The 17927-nt window shown below is 53.4% G+C and overlaps 1 protein-coding gene across 7 annotated transcripts in view; it reads right to left on the bottom strand.

Moving 5' to 3' along the window:
* Positions 1 to 3968: 3968 nt before the first annotated feature.
* The window catches only part of LUC7L (LUC7 like), a 35173-nt gene continuing 21214 nt past the window's right edge, over positions 3969 to 17927 (bottom strand). For 4 of the 7 annotated variants that reach the window (XM_029049269.2, XM_029049264.2, XM_029049267.2 and 1 more), the window contains 7 exons: positions 16663 to 16773; positions 12106 to 12249; positions 10314 to 10490; positions 8100 to 8188; positions 6807 to 6836; positions 6049 to 6213; positions 3969 to 5174 (listed from right to left, as the gene is read on the bottom strand). In XM_029049269.2, the coding sequence (XP_028905102.1) occupies positions 5036 to 5174; positions 6049 to 6213; positions 6807 to 6836; positions 8100 to 8188; positions 10314 to 10490; positions 12106 to 12249; positions 16663 to 16773 (855 nt within the window). In that variant the 3' untranslated portion in view covers positions 3969 to 5035. Of the gene's footprint in view, positions 5175 to 6010; positions 6214 to 6806; positions 6837 to 8099; positions 8189 to 10313; positions 10491 to 12105; positions 12250 to 16662; positions 16774 to 17927 lie in introns of all 7 variants that reach the window. The other 3 variants (XM_029049270.2, XM_029049265.2, XM_029049266.2) reach the window with 2 other exon arrangements.

Here is a 17927-nt window from a genome sequence, read left to right as displayed (position 1 = left end):
TATACACAGCCACACACCATACATGCCCAGACCGCATACACACACACCTCGCGATCCTCACTTCACTTCTCTGAGCCTCACGTGAGACCCACGTGGACTGTATTCTCCCAAGCGCTTAGTCCAGTGCTCTGCACAATAAATACGACTTCATCAATATGGGACAGGGACTGGATCCAGCTCCATTTGTTTGTATCCATCTCAGTGCTTAGTATAGTGCTTGACACATAGTAAGTGCTTAACAAATACCAGAATTATTATTATTCATCCCCACTCCCATCCCCACGGCATTTATGTACCTATCTGTAATTTATTTATTTCTATTAATGTGCCTGGCACATAGTAAGCGCCTAACAAATACCAGAATTATTATTATTCATCCCCACTCCCATCCCCACGGCACTTATGTACCTATCTGTAATTTATTTCTATTAATGTGCCTGGCACATAGTAAGCGCCTAACAAATACCAGAATTATTATTATTCATCCCCACTCCCATCTCCACAGCACTTATGTACCTATCTGTAATTTATTTATTTCTTTTAATGTCTGTCTCCCCCTCTAGACTAAGCTCGTTGTGGACAGGGAATGTGTCTGTTTATTGTTATTTTGTAATAATAATAATGATAATAATGATGGTATTTGTTAAGCACTTACTATGTGCCAAGCACTGTTCTAAGCGCTGGGTTAGATACGAGGTCATCAGCTTGGATACAGTCTCTGTCCCACGTGGGGCTCACAGTCTTAATCCCTATTTCATAGATGAGGTAACTGAGGCACTGAGAAGTTAAGGTTCTTGCCCAGTCACACAGCTGACAAGTGGTGGAGTCAGGATTAGAACCCACGACCTTATGACTCCCAAGCACGTTTTCTTTCCACTAAGCTACGCTGCTTCGCTTGTATTCTTCCGAGCTTTTGGTACAGTGCTCTGCACACAGTAAGCGCTCAATAAATACAACTAAATGCCTGGCTGACAAGTGGGGAACCAGATAATATCCTCAAAGGAGTGTGGGGACCAAGAGGCTTGGTCCAGTTCCGGGGCCGACCCCCCTCTTCTTGGGCCTAGGGAGCCAAGAGACCCGAGACCTGCTGGCCGGCTGGGTGACCTCTGAGCTAGCCTCTTAAACTCTCTGGGCCTCAATCTTCTCAACTGTGAAATGGGGGTGGTGACTGCCTCTCCCTCCCTGCCCCCAGGGGGATCTTCTGAGGACAAGTGGGATTGTGAAAGCAGTTGGGAAAAAGCCAAGACTGCCCAATGCCATCCTCTGATTGAGTCTGGAGAGTCAGAGGACCTGAGTTCTAATTCCAGCTTTGCCATTTGTCTGCTCTGTGACTCTGGGCAAGTCCCTTCACTTCTCTGTGCCTCAGTTACCTCATCTGTAAAATAAGGATTAAATTCTCTTCCCTCCAACTTGGGCTGTGAGCCCTATGTGGGAAAGGGACTGTATCCAACTTTACCTTTAATCTAGTGCTTAGAACTGTGCTTGACACATAGAAGGTGCTTAACATACACCATGCCATAAAAAAAAATTGCCTGACCTGACATCTGGTTGTGGACAGGGATCACGTCTACCAACTATTGTCTTCTCTTAAGCCCTCAGTTCAGTGTACTGCACAAAGTAGGCACTCAATAAATACCACTGATTAATTTCTGTGTGACCTTGGGGAAATTACTTCTCTGTGCCTCACTTTCCCTATTAATAAAATGGGGATTAAGTACCTTTCCTTCCTCCTGTTTACACTGTGAGCCCTATTTAGGGCAGGGGCTGGGTCAGTCAATCAACCAATCAATCAATGGAATTTATTGAGTGCTTGCTGTGTTCAGAACACTGTACTAAGCACTTGAGAGGGTACAATAAAAGAGTTGGGAAGCAAGGGTCCACTTGGTCCACTTGATTATCTTGTGTCTACCCCAATGCTTAGTGCAGCAGTCTCAGCAACTACCAGAATCAGATGTCAAGAGCAAGAGGCCCTCCTGCCTCACCAAATGCAGCTGAAACTTGGGAGGGGCAGACATTTCCCAGGCTTTGGAAGTCCGCAGGTAGTCACTAAGCTCAAGACGTTGATATTCATTCCACCCTCAACCCCAAAGTACATACCACACTTCCCCCCTTCAAAGCCCCACTGAAGACTCACCTCCTGAGAGGCCTTCCCAGACAAAGCCCCCCTTTCCTCAGCTTCCCCTCCCCCTCGCCCCAACTCGCTCTTTGCTCGACCCCCCTCCCCGCCCCACAGCACTTGTGTATACATGTACATATCTATAATTCTATTTATATTGATGCCTGTTTACTTGTTTTGATGTCTATCTCCCCCCCCCCCAGACTGTAAGTCCGGTGTGTGCAGAGATTGTCTCTATTGCTGAATTGTACTTCGCAAGCACACTGCACCCAGTACATGCTCATAAATACAACTGAATATGTCCATATCCTTATACTCTATTTCCTCTGTCTGTAATTTATCTTGGCATCCGTCTCTCCCTGTAGACTATAAAGCAGCATGAGAAGCAGCATGGCCTAATGGCAAGTGCACAAAAGTTTGGGAGTCAGAAGATGTGGGTTCTAATCCCAGCTCTGCCACTTGCCTGCTGTGAGGCCTTGGGCAAGTTGCTTAATTTCTCTGTGCCTCAGTTACATCTGTAAAATGGGGATTAAAACTGTGAGCCCCACGTGGGACAACCTGATTGGCTTGTATCCACCCCAGTGCTTAAAATGGGGCTCCGCACATAGTAAGCGTTTAACACCATAATTATTATTATTACTATAAACTCCTTGAGGGCTGGAATCGTAATTACCAACTCTATTGTCGAGTATTCCCAGAACTTAGCCTGGTGTTCTGCACACAGTAAGCCCTCAATAAATACCACTGATTGCCTGAGCACCCCAGCAAGAGTTGCTCAGCTTGGACGCAGCCCCGTCCCTGCCCTTGACCTCTTTTCCTCTTCTCCCACTCCCTTCTGCATCATCCTAACTCGCTTCCTTTACTCATCCCCACCCTCCCAGCCCCACAGCACTTATGTCAGTGAGCCCCTCCATAGGACAACCTGATTACCTTGTATCTACCCCAGCGCTTAGAAGAGTGCTCAGCAAATAGTAAGCGCTTAACAAATGCCATAATTATTATTAAATCAAGACAGTAGGGGCCCACCACACCCCCGCTGACTGCACCAGCCAGGAGCAGCACTACACTGACAGGTTCCCCAAGCTGGTCAAGGGTCGGGCAGTTCTCCGTCCGGTGCCGCTGGCTGCCCTGGCCCGAGAGGGGTCGGGAGAGCCAGATGCAGATTTCTGGCCACTTGCTTGAGGCCAGCTTTCCCCTCCCAGGCCTAGGTCCTCTCCAGCTCGGAAATCAAGATGGGATCCCCCCCCCCCCGAGACACCTCCAGCTGTTGGGTGCCGGGGGAAGGCTGGAGAGTGGATAAGGGGTTAGCTAGGCAAATAGGATTACCTCTCAGAGTGGACATTGAGCAGCTTGGAACTCTCTGCCAACCGCTGAGTCTCAGGCCACTTCTGGCCTCTGCCACCCCCTACTGACCTGCTGAGTGACCTCGGAAAGGCCACTCGTCCCTTCCCGAGCTGTGAAAGGGGGAAGAATAAAACCGTCCGCACCCCCCAAGAAACAATGAGGACCTGGGCCCCGACCTTCTCTGGGAAATCAGGAGGGTCGTGAGTGACAGGGGTTAACCTCATCGATCCCAATGCTCTAAAGACATCGGCGATGGATGGTCTGGTGTTATGGGGGCCTGAGAATACTGCTCCCGTTGGACAAAGGGAAAGGCCGGCCTCCCTCTGGCCCAAGCAACCCCTGACCCCGAGGAGCCCCATCCTCGGCCTGCTGTCTGTGCAGAGGAGGGCACAGATGGCTTTGTGCCCTGGCATTTGGGCTCTGGGAAAAAATCAAATACACCTCCACCTTGTCCCAGTGCCCTCCCCTCATCCCCCCACCAGAACCAAACAGCAACGTTCCGCTCCAGGCCACGGAAACATAAAACTTTAATGTGAGTTAGACTGGCAGGAGCACAAGGTATTTTACGGACATGTTTATACTTAGACCAAAACTCCTTAGAAGCAGAGGAGCCACACAACAAATCCACTTTTGGCCGCCGGGACTCACACGCGGGTGTGTGTATGTGTGTATATGCATGGATGTTGGAACAGTGTGACGGGGCGGGCTGGGGGAGGGGGGACGATCTTCCAATGGCCTCCGCCTTGGGATCAGCTCGCAAACGCATCGGACACGGGGCCGGGGGGAGGAAGGTTGCCCTTCGGGTCTCTGAAGAGCAGGGAGGGCAGGGGAGAGGAGGGCAGGGGAGAGGGCCGCGGCAAACACCGAATCATCGCAAGGCGGTCTCTGAGGTACAGCCATGAAGAACAAGGTGGCTGCCATCGGGAAACATGCATCAGTGAGAGCCAACAAGGCTGGACTAGAAAGGGTGATGCCCCCCTCCCCCAGCCCCCCCAGAGGGGATCGCCCATCTTCAGCCTGCCTCCCACGGGGAACACTGGTGGAACCCCGAGGGCCACGTGCAAACGATGACCGGTGGGGGGTGGGGAACGGGGCAGGGACTTCAGCCTGCATCCCCCTCCCCAGGGCGTTCCAACCCAGGGCGGGACACCCTGCGGGGGATGCTGGATGCTCCCCGAGGCATCCGCCGGGGACCTGTTCCCATGGATGTGGACAAATCTAACGCAATTGGGAATGACTGGAATGAGCACCCGGGCCAGTCTTGTTGGCGACTGCTGCCTGGGGAATCCATGCGAGTGAAAGGTCAGCGGTCAAGGTAGGCCGGGCGACACGCTGGAGGTGACATTGTGACCCTGGGGGCAATGCCGCCGACCAGTCCCAAACCGGCCCGGGCCCTCCGGGGAGCTAGAAAACCGGTGACGATCATTGGAGACAATAAAAACCCCCCCAAAGCTAAGAAAGATGAGCTGTGCTCGGCAGAAAGGAACAGCCGAACAGGGTCCGGGAGAGAACATGTCTCGGGGTGTTTGCGGGGGCCGCTCCCCTGCCCCCCACCTCCCACCCCCCGCCCCGAGGTCAGATCTCGCCAGCTTCCCTTTCCTCCGACCGCCTGGGCCGTGGTTTGTCATTGGTGCCCTCGTGCCGCTTCTCCAAACTCTTCTCCTTCCTCTCTCCGTCCCGGGACTTTTCTCTTGTAGACCGATCTCTGGGTGACCTGGGAGAAGGGTGGCCCCATGAAAACTTTTCTTTGCTTTTTTACAGTATTTGTTAGGTGCTTACTATGTGCTAAACACTGTTCTAAGGGCTGGAATAATACACATTAATTAGGTTGGACCCAGTACCTGTCCTACCTAGGGCTCATAGTTTGGGAGAACAGGTACTTAACCCCCATTTTACAGTTGAGGAAATGGGCACAGAAGCAAAGCGACTTCCCCTAACTCACTCACGACAACTGGAGGAGCGGGGATCAAAACCCAGGTCCTCCAACTCCCAGGCTCTTTCCACTAGGCCCCATTGCCTCTCCTTCAGCGAGGGGCAGCGACTCTGCCCCTCGGCTCTCATGGGAGCCCACCTGACCAGGATGAGAGCTACCCTGCAAACCCTGAGCCCAGCCCTGGCCCTCTGGCCCACCCTGCGGACTCCCCCGACCTTCGGCTCCTAAGCCCCCTGAAGGTCCCCACCGATGGGATGTCTCCCCTCAGCCGGCGCAGATCCCCGCCCCCCGGGTCCAGAGGAGACCCCGTTTCCTGGAGGGGGTGGAGGGAGGCTCAGTGCTACAACGAAGTCCTTTCCCCAATGCACTGCACCCAGTGAGCTTTTAACAGCGATCTCAACTCTACAGACCAGTAAGGCGGCAGAGCCAAACCCCGCCATCCGCCCCAGAGCCCCGGCCTGCAACCCTCAGTGTGGACGTCACTAGCTGGGGCTGGGCCCACGAAAAAACCTGGGAAGAGCCCCCTGCTGCCATGCAGCCCAGGCCCCTGCCCTCCACGCCACCCTCGGGGGCCCCTTCCCGCCCCGGTCCCATGAGACAAAGAGAAGGAGGCTCACTCCTGCTTGCCGCGGCGCCCAGGAGTCAGGGTAGTTACTTGTGTTTGGAACTGCGGTCTCTGGAGCCCCGGCGGTGGCCCCGGCTGGGGCTGCGCGAGCGGGTCCGATGGCGCCTGTGGCGCTCGCGGGAGCGGGAGCGGGACTTCCGCCGCTCGCGGGAGGCCGACCTCGACCGCCTCCGCCGCCTGTCCCGAGATCGTGACCTGGGGGCCGAAACAGACCATCGCCCGCTGGGTCCCGGGCCCCGGCTGGTCCGCCCGGACCCCGGAACTGCCAGGCGCCTTTCCTTCTCCAGGCAGACCAAGGCACCGCTGTGCCCTGGACGTTTTGGTTTTTCAAAAAGGTATTTGTTAAGCACCACGTGCTGCACACTGAACCAAGCGCTGGGATAGTTACAGCGTCATCAGGTTGGACACAGTCCCTGTCCCACGTGGGGCTCACAGTCTTCATCCCCATTTTACAGATTAGGGAACTCGGGCCCAGCAATGTGAGGTGACTAGCCCAAGGTCCCACGGCGGACATGTGACCGAGCCGGGATCAGAACCCAGGTCCGTCCTCTAACCCCCAGGCCTGGGCTCCTTCCATCAGGCAAAACTGTTTCTCATTAAGCGATTACTATGGGTCAGGCACTGTACTAAGTGCTGGAGCAGATACAAGGTAAGGCTGGTTCCCCGCCTAACCTCCCCGTGCGTCAGGCTGGTCACCCCAACTGGTGAGGGTGAGCAGGCTGGCCTTTTCCTGCTGGCATTTCCTCCAGCCTAATGGTGGGCGGGGTCCACCGGGGCCTGGAACCCACCTTCTGCGATCCCTGGTTCTTGATCCGGACCTGGAAGATAAGAGTCTGGATGAGGGGGAGGCCGGGCAGCACGTCCCGGGAAATCTCTGGACCGGCGGTCACCTGGGGTGTGCTTGACAGAGCCGCCCCACGGCGACAGGATGGATGACCTCCAGCGGAGGTTGCCATCAGGCCTGTGGACTGGGACCCTCAGAGGCTCACTTCAGCTCATCTCCCACTCCCTTTGGCGTCGCCCTGACTTGCTTCTTTTGCTCTTCCGACCTCTCCGAGCCCCATGGCGCTGATGTATATCTGTCATTTTATTTATTTGTATTGATATCTGTGTCCCCTCTAGACTCTGAGCTCATTGTGGGCAAGGAATGTCATTGTTTATGGTTGTCTTGTACTTTCCCAAGTGTTTAGTAAAGTGCTCTGCACACAGTAAACACTTAATAAATATGACTGAATGAAGTGAATGGGAGGCACGGTTTTGGGGTTTAGCCAGTTGGGCTTCCCCTAAAGAAAATAACCCCAACTCCTTCACCACAGCACAAGTGTATCGTGCTCTTCCAGCATATGCGGCGGCAGGGGGGTGGGGGTGGGTGGGGGTGGGGTGGTTTTTTTTGTTTTTTAAAATCCTTGATCTTTCCCATCACAGGTGGATCAACCGCTTCCCAGGAAGAGGTTCTCGGGTCAGAAAGGCTCTGGACCACAAAGGTCCTAGGAACCCAGTTGCCACGACCTCTCCATTGCCACTTGGCCAGACCCCGGCCTCCACAAAACCCAGCGTCCGATGCCTTTCTCCGACCCCAAAACTCTCCATGGGCGCCTGAGGGCTACCAGAGGCCTAGAAGGGAGAGAGAGTCCGGGACTGGGAGTCCCAAGACCTGAGTTCTAGTCCCAGCTCTGCCCCCAGCCGGCTGTGTGACCTTGGGCAAGACACTTGATCTCTGTGGGCCTTCGTTTCCTTTTCTGATAAATGGGAACTAGACACCCACCATCCTTCCACTATGTCAGCCCTGGGTAGGGCAGGGCCTGGGTCCTGCATCTACCCCAGCGCTCGGCACAGAGTTTGTGCTTCATCGATCCCGAAATCATTGAGGGCTGCGGGGACCCTTTAATCCATCCTCTGAGCCGGTTCTTCCCGACCCTGCCATTCTCTGGGCCCAGCCCAGTAGCGACAATCTTGGTCAGCCCCATTGAGGGACCGGTCTCCACCTGCCCTCAACCACTGCTTCAGAGCCACGTCATAAATGTTCCTCCCGGGTCCACCCAGACTGCCTGCCGCTCCCTAGGATCGAACCCTGTACTCACCTCCTGCCCAGCCTTTCCTCGCGTTCGCGCTCTTCTCGCCGCCTCAGGCGATCCTGGTTTCTTTTCTCCTGTTTCTCCGCCACGGTTTTCTAAAAAGCGGGGAGGATCGATGAGTGTGAACCGCTTCCCATGGACATCTGTCGGCTGAAGGGGCCCGGGCAGTGGCCATCCTTCCCAATTTGGGGACAAGACACGACCTTGCTTTCTAGCCTCCATGAACAAGGCTAGGAAGACACCCGGAGCATATCTGACCCACCCACTGATTTGCCAGTGGTGTTTATCGGACACCTACAGTATGCTCGGTGCCTCTTGAGAACTTGGTAGGCTACCAGTCAGCAGACACGATCCCTGCCCTCGAGCAGAGTCTGGTCTGGGGCCTCTCAGATGCTGCCCCTGCCTCCGCCTGGGCACGGCAACTGACTGGAGAAAGCTACCCACCCCAACTGCTGGGCGTGAACCTGCCTTCTTTCAGGGAGGCGGCCACCGATCGCCGCTGCTCAGTTGCCAGAGCAGACGCTGCCAGCTCCCGCTGTCTCGTATCTGGGCACAGTGGTTGGGATAGAGGCGGGGAGACTGGCTTCCAGAGCCCCCTTGGGACCAAGCCCTAGCAGCAGCTGACGGAGAGCATCTTTAGTCCGTTGCTGCGGCATCCATGGGGCTGGTAAGGGACAGGGGCATCAGTGGGACCAGGCGAGCAAACACCCTGGGCCCAGTAAGGGGCAGAAAAGGAGCGAGGACAAGGACACTTTAGAAGGCCAGCACCTGCCAACTGGCCACCCTGGCCCAGTGGGTTCAGATCTCGGCTATGGGACCCCCCTCCCCGTCTCTAGTCTTTCAAGGGCCTCAAAGGTCCTGCCTCACTCCAACGCCTCGGCCAGCGTTTTGGCCCCTGAACTGTGAATGGTTTTCATGCGGAAACCCAGAAAGGGAGCGAAGTTTGGTAGGGAAGCAGTGTAGCCTAGTGGAAAGTGCCCAGACCTGGGAGTCAGAGACTTGGGTTCATTCATTCAATCATCCTTATTAAGCGCTTACTGTGTGCAAAGCACTGTACTAAGTGCTTGGGAGTGAACAATACAACATCAAGCTCACAATCTAGAGAAGGAGACAGACATTAATGTACATAAATAACATGCGCACACACGCACACACACACACACACACACGCACACACATGCTGTGGGTTCTAATTACAGCTGTCACTTGCTGCTTTGTGGCCCTGGGCAAATCACTTAACTTCTCTGCCCCTCAGTTTCTGCCCCCATACAATCAATCAACGGTATTTATCGTACACTTACTACGCGCAGAGCATTGTACTAAGTGCTTGGAAGAGTACAACATAATTAGTAGACACCTTCCCAGACCCTAACAGATTTATAATCTAGAGAAGGAGATAGACATTGAGATTTGCTACCCGTTCTCTCTCCCTCTTAGACTGTGAGCCTTATGTGGGACAGGGACTGGGTCCATCCTGATTACCTTATGTAATAATAATAATGATGGTATTTGTTAAGCACTGACTATGTGCCAGGCACTATACTAGGCACTGGGGTAGATAAAAGGAAATCAGGTTGGACCCAATCCCTGTCCCACACGGGGCTCACAGTTACAATCCCCATTTTAGGGCTGAAGGAACTGAGGCTCAAAGAAGTGAAATGACTGGGTCAAGGTTACACAGCCATAATCTTCTGACTCCCAGGCCTGTGCTCTATCCACTACACCATGCTGCTTCTCTTATAGCTACCCCAGTGCTTGGTACAGTGCTTTGCACAGAGCGAGCGCATAACTAATACCATTAGTATTATTATAATCATCATTACCAGGAACGGCAGGGTAATCAGAATCTTTCGGGGCAATAGCAGGATCGGCTCTATGGGCCCCTCTGGTGAAACCAAACCTGCTTGTTAACAATAATAATAATAATGGTATTTGTTAAGCACTTACTATGTGCCAAGCACTGTTCTAAGCACTGGGGTATATACAAGGTAAACAGATTGCCCCACGTGGGGCTCACAGTCTTCACCCCCATTTTACGGATGAGGTAACTGAGGCACAGAGAAGTGAAGGGACTTGCCCAAAGTTACACAACACTGACAAGTGGAGGAGCTAGGATTAGAAGCCATGACCTCTAACTCCGAGGCCCGTGTTCTTTCCAGTAGGCCATGTTAACTAAACAGTGGGCAGGTGGGGCAGGGAAGGGCAAGACGGCAAACTCACCCTCAACTGGTCCAGCTTCTCCCGGATCTGAATGAAGCCCAAGTGTAATTTGCCTCCAAAGTGGTCGGCCAGTCGGCGATCGTTGTCATGGAGACCCAGGTACGCCGAACAGACTTCACAGACCCGCAATTTCTGCTGCTGGAAGCTGGAGGCGGGCATGGAATTTCGATATTCTTCCTAGGGAGGAGAACATCAAGCAAGATACTTAGCTGGGGTGAAGTGCCCAAAAAACAGCCCCCGCTCTGCACCCGGGACCTAGTAACCAATGACTAAGAGAGAAGCCAGGGCCCAACTGGTCCAGTGCCGCCCGCCGTGTGAACTTGGCCGGGAACCAGCTATAGCACTAGAAACCGGGGACTCCGGGGAATGGAGGGCCGGGCTATGGGGGAGGGGCCCTGGAGTATGAGTCGCTTGGACACACTTTGCTCTTAGGAGGGTAAAGCGAGGCAACAAGAAAGGTCTTTGCTGGGGTCAAATGGGGTGAGCCCGGTCCCTAATTTCTCTCCTAGGCCAATGGAATCCCTAGCTCCGTTTTCCGCACTCAGAACCAAGGATGGGCGTGACACACGACGGCCGAGGTGGAGCCGGGCAGGGGCCCTTCACGGCCTCAGCCGAGAGCAAGCTGGCAAGTCTGCACCCCCGGCTGTCCCCCCCGCAGGGGTCCGGAGGCCCAGGAACGGACCCCCAGGGTCTGATTCCGCTGGACCTTCCCTCGTCTTGGCAGTTGGGGAGAAGCGCTCCCTGAAATGGAGGCCAAGCTCTCGGTGGGGAGAGGCCCGTCCTTGGGAGGCCGGGGGAACGGCCATTACAATTTACAAGTCCACCCCCCACGAACCCGGCAAAGTCTGCCCCTCCTCCTTGGGTGCAAGGGAGGACTTGGCCCGCCTCGGGCGCGGAGGGCGGGCACGGGGCTGTGGTTCGTCACATCCTAAGCTGCCGCCCACTGAAACTATAAGGGCATGGACAGGAGCCAGAGGGGCACCTCTCCCGGGCAGGCAGTGAGCGTGTGGGAGCCAGAGGCTGGCCGCCAAAGTGGTAGATTCCCAGGGGACTGGATGAGCTGGGTAGGGGAACGAGACATCCTTCCCTGAACCATGCACGAAGGGTGGGCGGGGTGGGGGAACGACCTGGATGGGCCACTGAGGGATCCCCATTTGAGGTTACCACATAGTAACAATAATAATAATAACTGTGGTACTTTAGTGCTTACTGTGTGCCAGGCACTGAACTAAGCGCTGGGGTGGATACAAGCAAATTGGGTTGGACGCAGTCCCCGCTCCACATGGGGCTCACAGTCTTAATTCCCATTTTACAGATGAGGTAAATGAGGCCCAGAGAAGTGAAAGGCTTGCCCAAGGTTATATCACCCACCAAGGTTACATCTGGCAGCACCCCTGCCCAGCCCCCGATACGGCCCCCAGCAGCAAGGCGATGCCTAAGGCTGCCTGGGATGGCCACTTTGCTCCTCACTAGTTTCATTCTTGACCATTTGGGGGCTCCAGATCCAAGGTGGGCCCACTCACCTTCCCAACTCCCCTGGCATCTGGCAGCTACCCCACCTGGGCCCCCGATATGTCCATCTACCAGTGCCCCACTCCCTCCTCAACTCCCAGGCTGGTTCCCCCTCCGGACCACTGGCCTGGAGGGGGGTGAGGGGCAGCTGTAAGGGGCTGCCGTCTGCTCCGGCTCCCCGCACCCCCGCCATTCTTGGGGTGGCCCCAGACCACCCTTGGTCCCTGAGCAGCTGTCCTGGGTCCCAGCGTCGGGGGAAGAAACTGCCAACCCGACCCACCTCGGCCTCTTTCTTCTTGGCCCGGACCTTCTCCACCTCCATGAGGACCTTCTGGGACTCGTCCACGTTGCCCTCGGCGCCTAGCTGCTCAGCCTTGGCCAGCAGCTTCCCGATTTCCTCATTCAGCTCGTGCACTTTCTCCGCCTGCGAGGAAGAAGGGAGTCGTGAGCCATGGTGTCCGGCAAGGAACCAGTACATGTTAGGGAGCTGGCTGCCTCACTGTAACCTGACCCTCTGGACCGGTGCCATTTGGGGGAGTGTGCTGGAGAGGGAGAGGAAAGGGTCCCTGCCCTCCAGGACCTCGTCACCTAATTTGTTCATCCTCATCCATGGCACTAATTGAGCACTTACTATGTGTAGAGCATTGTGCTAAGCGCTTGAGAGAGTATGATACAGCAGAGTTGGTAGAGACCTTCCCTGCCCAAAATGAACTTAGAGGGGAAGACAGATATCAATAGGAATAATCTTTAGCTAATAATTTGTAGATAGGTACAAAAGTGCTGTGAGGCTCAAAGTGGGGCAAATATCAAAATGTCCAAAGGTCACAGATCCACATGCGTAAGCAATGCAGAAAGAAGGGGGGTAGGAGACAATCGGGGAAGGTTTCTTGGAGGAGATGTGTTCTTAATAAGGCAGGGAGAGTGGTGATCTGGTGTGTGTATGGAAGGGTAATGATATTTTAGTAAGTGCTTACTAAGAGCTCAGCGCTAAGGGTGGTCACAGGGTAGGAATGGGATCGGACACAGTTCCTGTTCCCCACAGACTAAGAGGGAAGGAGAGCAGACCTCTTCTCCCCCATTTTACAGAGGAGGAAATGAAGGCCCAAAGAGGCTAGGAGACTTGCTCAAGGTCACAGAGCAGGCCAGGGATTAGGGGCCCGGGGCCACTGTTCCTACCAGGTTACGCTGCCCTGCACCAGGTCTAAAGAGGAAGAACAAATGAAGACAGACACAGATGGAGTTGCGGGCACGTGCATGCACATACACACACACATAAGGCAAGAGTGGCACCGGGCAACTTCCCTGAGGCTCCCCTAGGCCCCTGGTTGGAAGCTGCTCGGCTGTGGCCCCTGTAAACCTGTGCTTGGGAGGTCAGACATGACAGCCACGCGACCCTGGGAGTCAACCTTGGAGTCAACGTCCCCATAAGGTTATTTACTGAGCTCCCTTGGGCACAAGGCACTCAGATAATAATAATAATAATGATAATAATAATAATAATGGTATCCGTGAAGCACTTACTATGTGTCAGGCTCCCTACGAACAAGCAAATCAGGTTGGACACAGTCCATGTCCCACATGGGGCTCAGAGTCTTCATCCCCATTTTACAGATGAAGTAACTGAGGCTCAGAGAAGCAAAGTGACTTGCCCAAGGCCACAGCAGACAAGCGGCGAAGCCGGGATTAGAACCCATGACCTTCTGACTCCCAGGCGCTCTTGAAAAGGTCTGGAGCCAAAGTGACGTGTTCCCTGCCCACCAAGAGATCACTCAACAGACTCAGGTGGCAAAATACTAGACTGTGAGCCCATTGTTGGGTAGGGATTGTCTGTATTTGCTGATGAATTGTACTTTCCAAGCACTGAGAACAGTGCTCTGCACACAGTAAGCGTTCAATAAATATGATTGAATGAATGAAAATACTTATTCTGTGAGCCCCATGTAGGACCTGATTGCCCTGTATCTACCTTAGCACTTAGTACAGTGCTTGGCACAGAGTGAGCACTTAGCAAGTACCACAATTAGGATTTCCCCTAGGGCACGCTGCTTCTCAACCTACTATGGGGCTGGCAGCACAAGCTGAAATACTGTGTTGGGGTGAGAAAAATGCCATTCGGTGTCAATGGGCAGGGGACGGAGGAAGGGAGAATTCAACTGTCTGAGAAGTCTGAGTTTAACCGTTCACAACATAGAAGCCCCTGCAAAGGGCAGAAGGGGATCTGAGATTCCCCTCCGAATGATGGGGGGAAAACATTCCCAGCAAAAACAAAAGAGCTGGAAGGGGAAAATATGCTTGGGGAGATTAATCTTTCAATCTGCTTACCCACAATGAGGTCAAAGACAGCTCGTTTGGTGAGTCAACCGGCAGCCTTGAAAAAAGACGGGCTTCAAAGAAACGGCTGCCGCCTCCTCCCGATCCTTGGGAGACAGAGCAGGCGCCAGCGGGGATTTGGGGATTTGGGGGATTTTGGAATCGTTGGGTTTCGGGCAGGGCTAGGGGCTGTCCGAAGAGAAATGGGCCCTGCCCCTCGGCCTCTGCCCGAAAACCAGCATCCATCTGCTTCTTTGAGCTGCAGTTTAGAGCAGGGAGAATCCGGGGCATAAAAACAAAGCAGAGCTAAATAATGTTCGCTTTAGAAACGAGAGCTGGCTGCCCAGCTCTGGAGGGAAGGGGCTGGATTGTGGGCAGTCATTTTTTTTTTTAATGGAATTTGTTAAGCACTTACTATACGCTAGGCACTAGGCAAAGCGCTGGAGTGGATACAAGTTAATCAGGTTGGACCCAGTCCCTGTCTCACATGGGGCTCACAGCCTTTACTCCCATTTTACAGATGAGAAAACTGAGGCGCAGAAGTTAAGTGACTTATCCAAGGTTATACAGCAGGCAAGCGGCAGAGCCAGGAAGAGAAGAACACTGATGCCCTGACTCCCAGGTCCGTCCTCTTTCTACTAGTCAGTCAGCGGTATTTACTGAGCACTTACTGTGTGCAGAGAGTACTAAGTGCTTAGGAGCGTACAATATTATATTGTGTACTCATTCCCTGCCCAGAGCGAGCTTACGGTCTAGAAATGGAGTCAGACATTAATATAAATAAATTACAGATAAACGTATAATAAATGAATTATAAGCGCCCCTAGTACTCCAGGGGTATTAGGTCACACTGACCCCTGGGCCCAGGCACCAATCTGCCCCTCATATTCTTTCATTCAGTCGCATTTATTGAGCACTTACTTTGTGCAGAGCACTGTACTAAGCACTTGGGAGGGTACGATACAATAATAAGCGGACACGTTCCCTGCCCACAAGGAGCTTACAGTCTAGATGGGGGGAGACAGGCATCAATAGAAATCAATGAACTACAGATATGGACATGAGTGCTGGGGAGGTTGGGGGGGGCTGGGGCTGAATGATAGGTGCAAATCAGGGCGATGCAGAAGGGAGAGGGAGAAGAGGAAGGGAGGGGCTTAGTCTAGGAAGGCAGGGGCTTAGTCTAGGAAGGCCTCTTGGAGGAGATGAGCCTTATAAGGCTTTGAAGTTCTCTGCTGGATCTGAGGCCCTCGATGGGTTCCACCCCCAGGGAACCCCCAACATCAATTTCGACCACCTTGCAGCCTACGGCTCCGGGCCCCCAGAATCGAGCAGGACCTTGGAGCGCAGGGGGATCTAGGGAAGGAGAAAAGGCAGGTCTTCCATGGGCACCCGACTGGGCTACAAACCCTGTCGGTGGGAACTGGCTACGACCCCGACCACTGGCAGGTGGGGCCGGGGTGTGGACAGGGAGACTTTGGGTCTGCTGGACTCTCCAGCCCCCGGTGGTTGTTCCTGCCTCCCAGATCCCGACTCCACCCCTCCCACCTTCCCAAGCACCGACCAAAACCCACCCTTCTCCAGGCGTCTTCCCGGATTAACTCAACCTGCTCCCCAGACCGCCCACCGTGCCCTCAACCCATCCACCCTCCAAGTTTCAGACCTCCTTCATGTCCCCCCATTTCTATGTCTGTCTCCCCAGTCAGAGAATAATCAGCCAATAAATGGTATTTATGGGGCGCTTATTTAGAGCAGAGCACTGGACTAAGTCCTTGGGAGAGGACAATACAACAGAGTCGAGAAGCAGCACGGTCTAATGGAAAGACCCTGGGCCTGGGAGCCAGGACCTAGGTTCTCGTCTCAGCCGTCTGTTGTGTGACTCTGGGCAACTCACGTAGCTTCTCTGGACCTCAGTTTACCTCATCTGCAAAATGGGAAATAATAATAATAGTGGTATTTGTTAAGCGCTTACTGTGTACCAGGCAGTGTACAGCCAAATCAGGCTGGCCACCGTCCCTGTCCCAGATGGCACTCATAGTCTTAATCCCCATTTTACAGATGAGGCAACTGAGGTACAGATAAGTGAAGTGACTTGCCCAAGGTCACACAGCAGACAAGAGGCAGAGCCAGGATTAGAACCCATGACCTTCTTACCTCCAGGCTCATGATCTATCCACTATGCCAAGCTGCTTCCAATTCCCTGTCCGACACCCTTTTAAACCTGTCTCCCCTGTTAGAGACTAAGCTCTTCGTGGGCAGGGAATGTGCCTCGAGGGTCTGTTGAATGCGCTTATGTGCTCAGTCCAGTGGCTAGCACCCATTTAACAGTGTTGCCTCCTTGTGGGTGTTGAACTTGTCTACTTTCTCAAGCGCTTAGTTCAGTGTATCGCACCGAGTGGGTGCTCAATCCGTGACTTGAAACCAACAGGCTGCAGTGCCAGGCCCAATCTCAATCTCTCTCTCTCTCTCTCTCTCTCTCTCTCTCTCACACACACACACACACACACACACACACACACACACACACTACCTTGGCAGACACTTCGGCGCTGATCTCCTCCTGTGTCTCAGCCAGCCTTTTCTTGGCCAGCTCTGTCCTCCGGTCGCACTCGGCAATGAAAGACTCCAGGTGATCCATCGCCTGGGTTTGGAGAGAAACAGATGGAATCATGAGCTGGTTTAGTCTGCCTCCCACTCTGAGATCGTCGGCTCCGTGCAGGTAGGGATCGTGTTTACTGAACCTACTGGACTCTCCCAGGGACCTAAAAACAGTGCTCGGCATACAATAGGTGCTCACTAAAGTCTACTGATTGAGAAAATATCTGTAGGTAATTTAAGCCTGCCTGACTCCCTCATTATAACTTTTAACTTCTTAGGGGCAGCAGTCTGGTTTACTATCTCCATGGTAACAACAATAATAATGGTGATAGTAATAATAAGAACAACAACAACAAAACTGCAGTGTTTGCTTACTGTGTGCAGGCCCTGTTCTAAGAGTTAGGGTAGATGCAAGCAAATGAGACTGGATGCAGGCCCTTGTCCCACATGGGTCTCACAATCTTAATCCCCATTTCACAGATGAGGTAGCTGAGGCATAGAGAAGTGAAGTGATTTATCCAAAGTCACATACCAGGCATATGGTAGAGCCAGCATTAGAACCCAGATCTTTCTGACTCCTAGGCTCGTGCTCTATCCATTGCTACTCGCATGGTACTCTGCCAAACTCCCAGCACGTTGCTCTGCATACAGTAGGCGGTCAGTGCTATTTGTTGATCGACTTGGGGTTTTGAGTCAGGCGGTGTTCCCTCAGGACAGGACAGCTGTCCAGACCAGGCCCTCGGTATTTTCAATGCACACTCTGAATCGAAGACAGATCTTTGGCTTCCGGATGCTAAGTGTTTCAAAACAGGGAGCGTCTAAGTTTGAAGACCGTCACTGCCCTGGCCAGGACCAATTGTTGACTCGGGTTTGTTTATGCAGAGGAATAGGAGGATTTTCTAGATTTGGAGGGGAGAGAGAACGGAGATCACCCTGGCCAATGGCCCTGACCCAAGAATGCAACGTGGCTGCCATTGGAGGACAATGGTAAATTAAGTATTCTGCTTGGCCCCTAGAGCTGTAGCTAAAATAGATGGTCGAAGGATTTATGCACTTGGGGAGAGTACAATGTAACAATAAACAGATATGTTCCCTGCCCACAGGGAGCTGACAGTCTACCCAGGGATACAGACAGTGGCAGCTCTTTTGAACAAACATTACAGGAAGGGAATAGAAGAAGAGCAGATTGACAGCAGG

This window comes from Ornithorhynchus anatinus, chromosome 21 (genome assembly GCF_004115215.2).
Source record: "Ornithorhynchus anatinus isolate Pmale09 chromosome 21, mOrnAna1.pri.v4, whole genome shotgun sequence".
NCBI lineage: Eukaryota > Metazoa > Chordata > Mammalia > Monotremata > Ornithorhynchidae > Ornithorhynchus > Ornithorhynchus anatinus.
The sequence above is the reverse complement of the archived record's forward strand: the minus strand, read 5'-3'. Positions and strand labels throughout refer to the sequence as shown.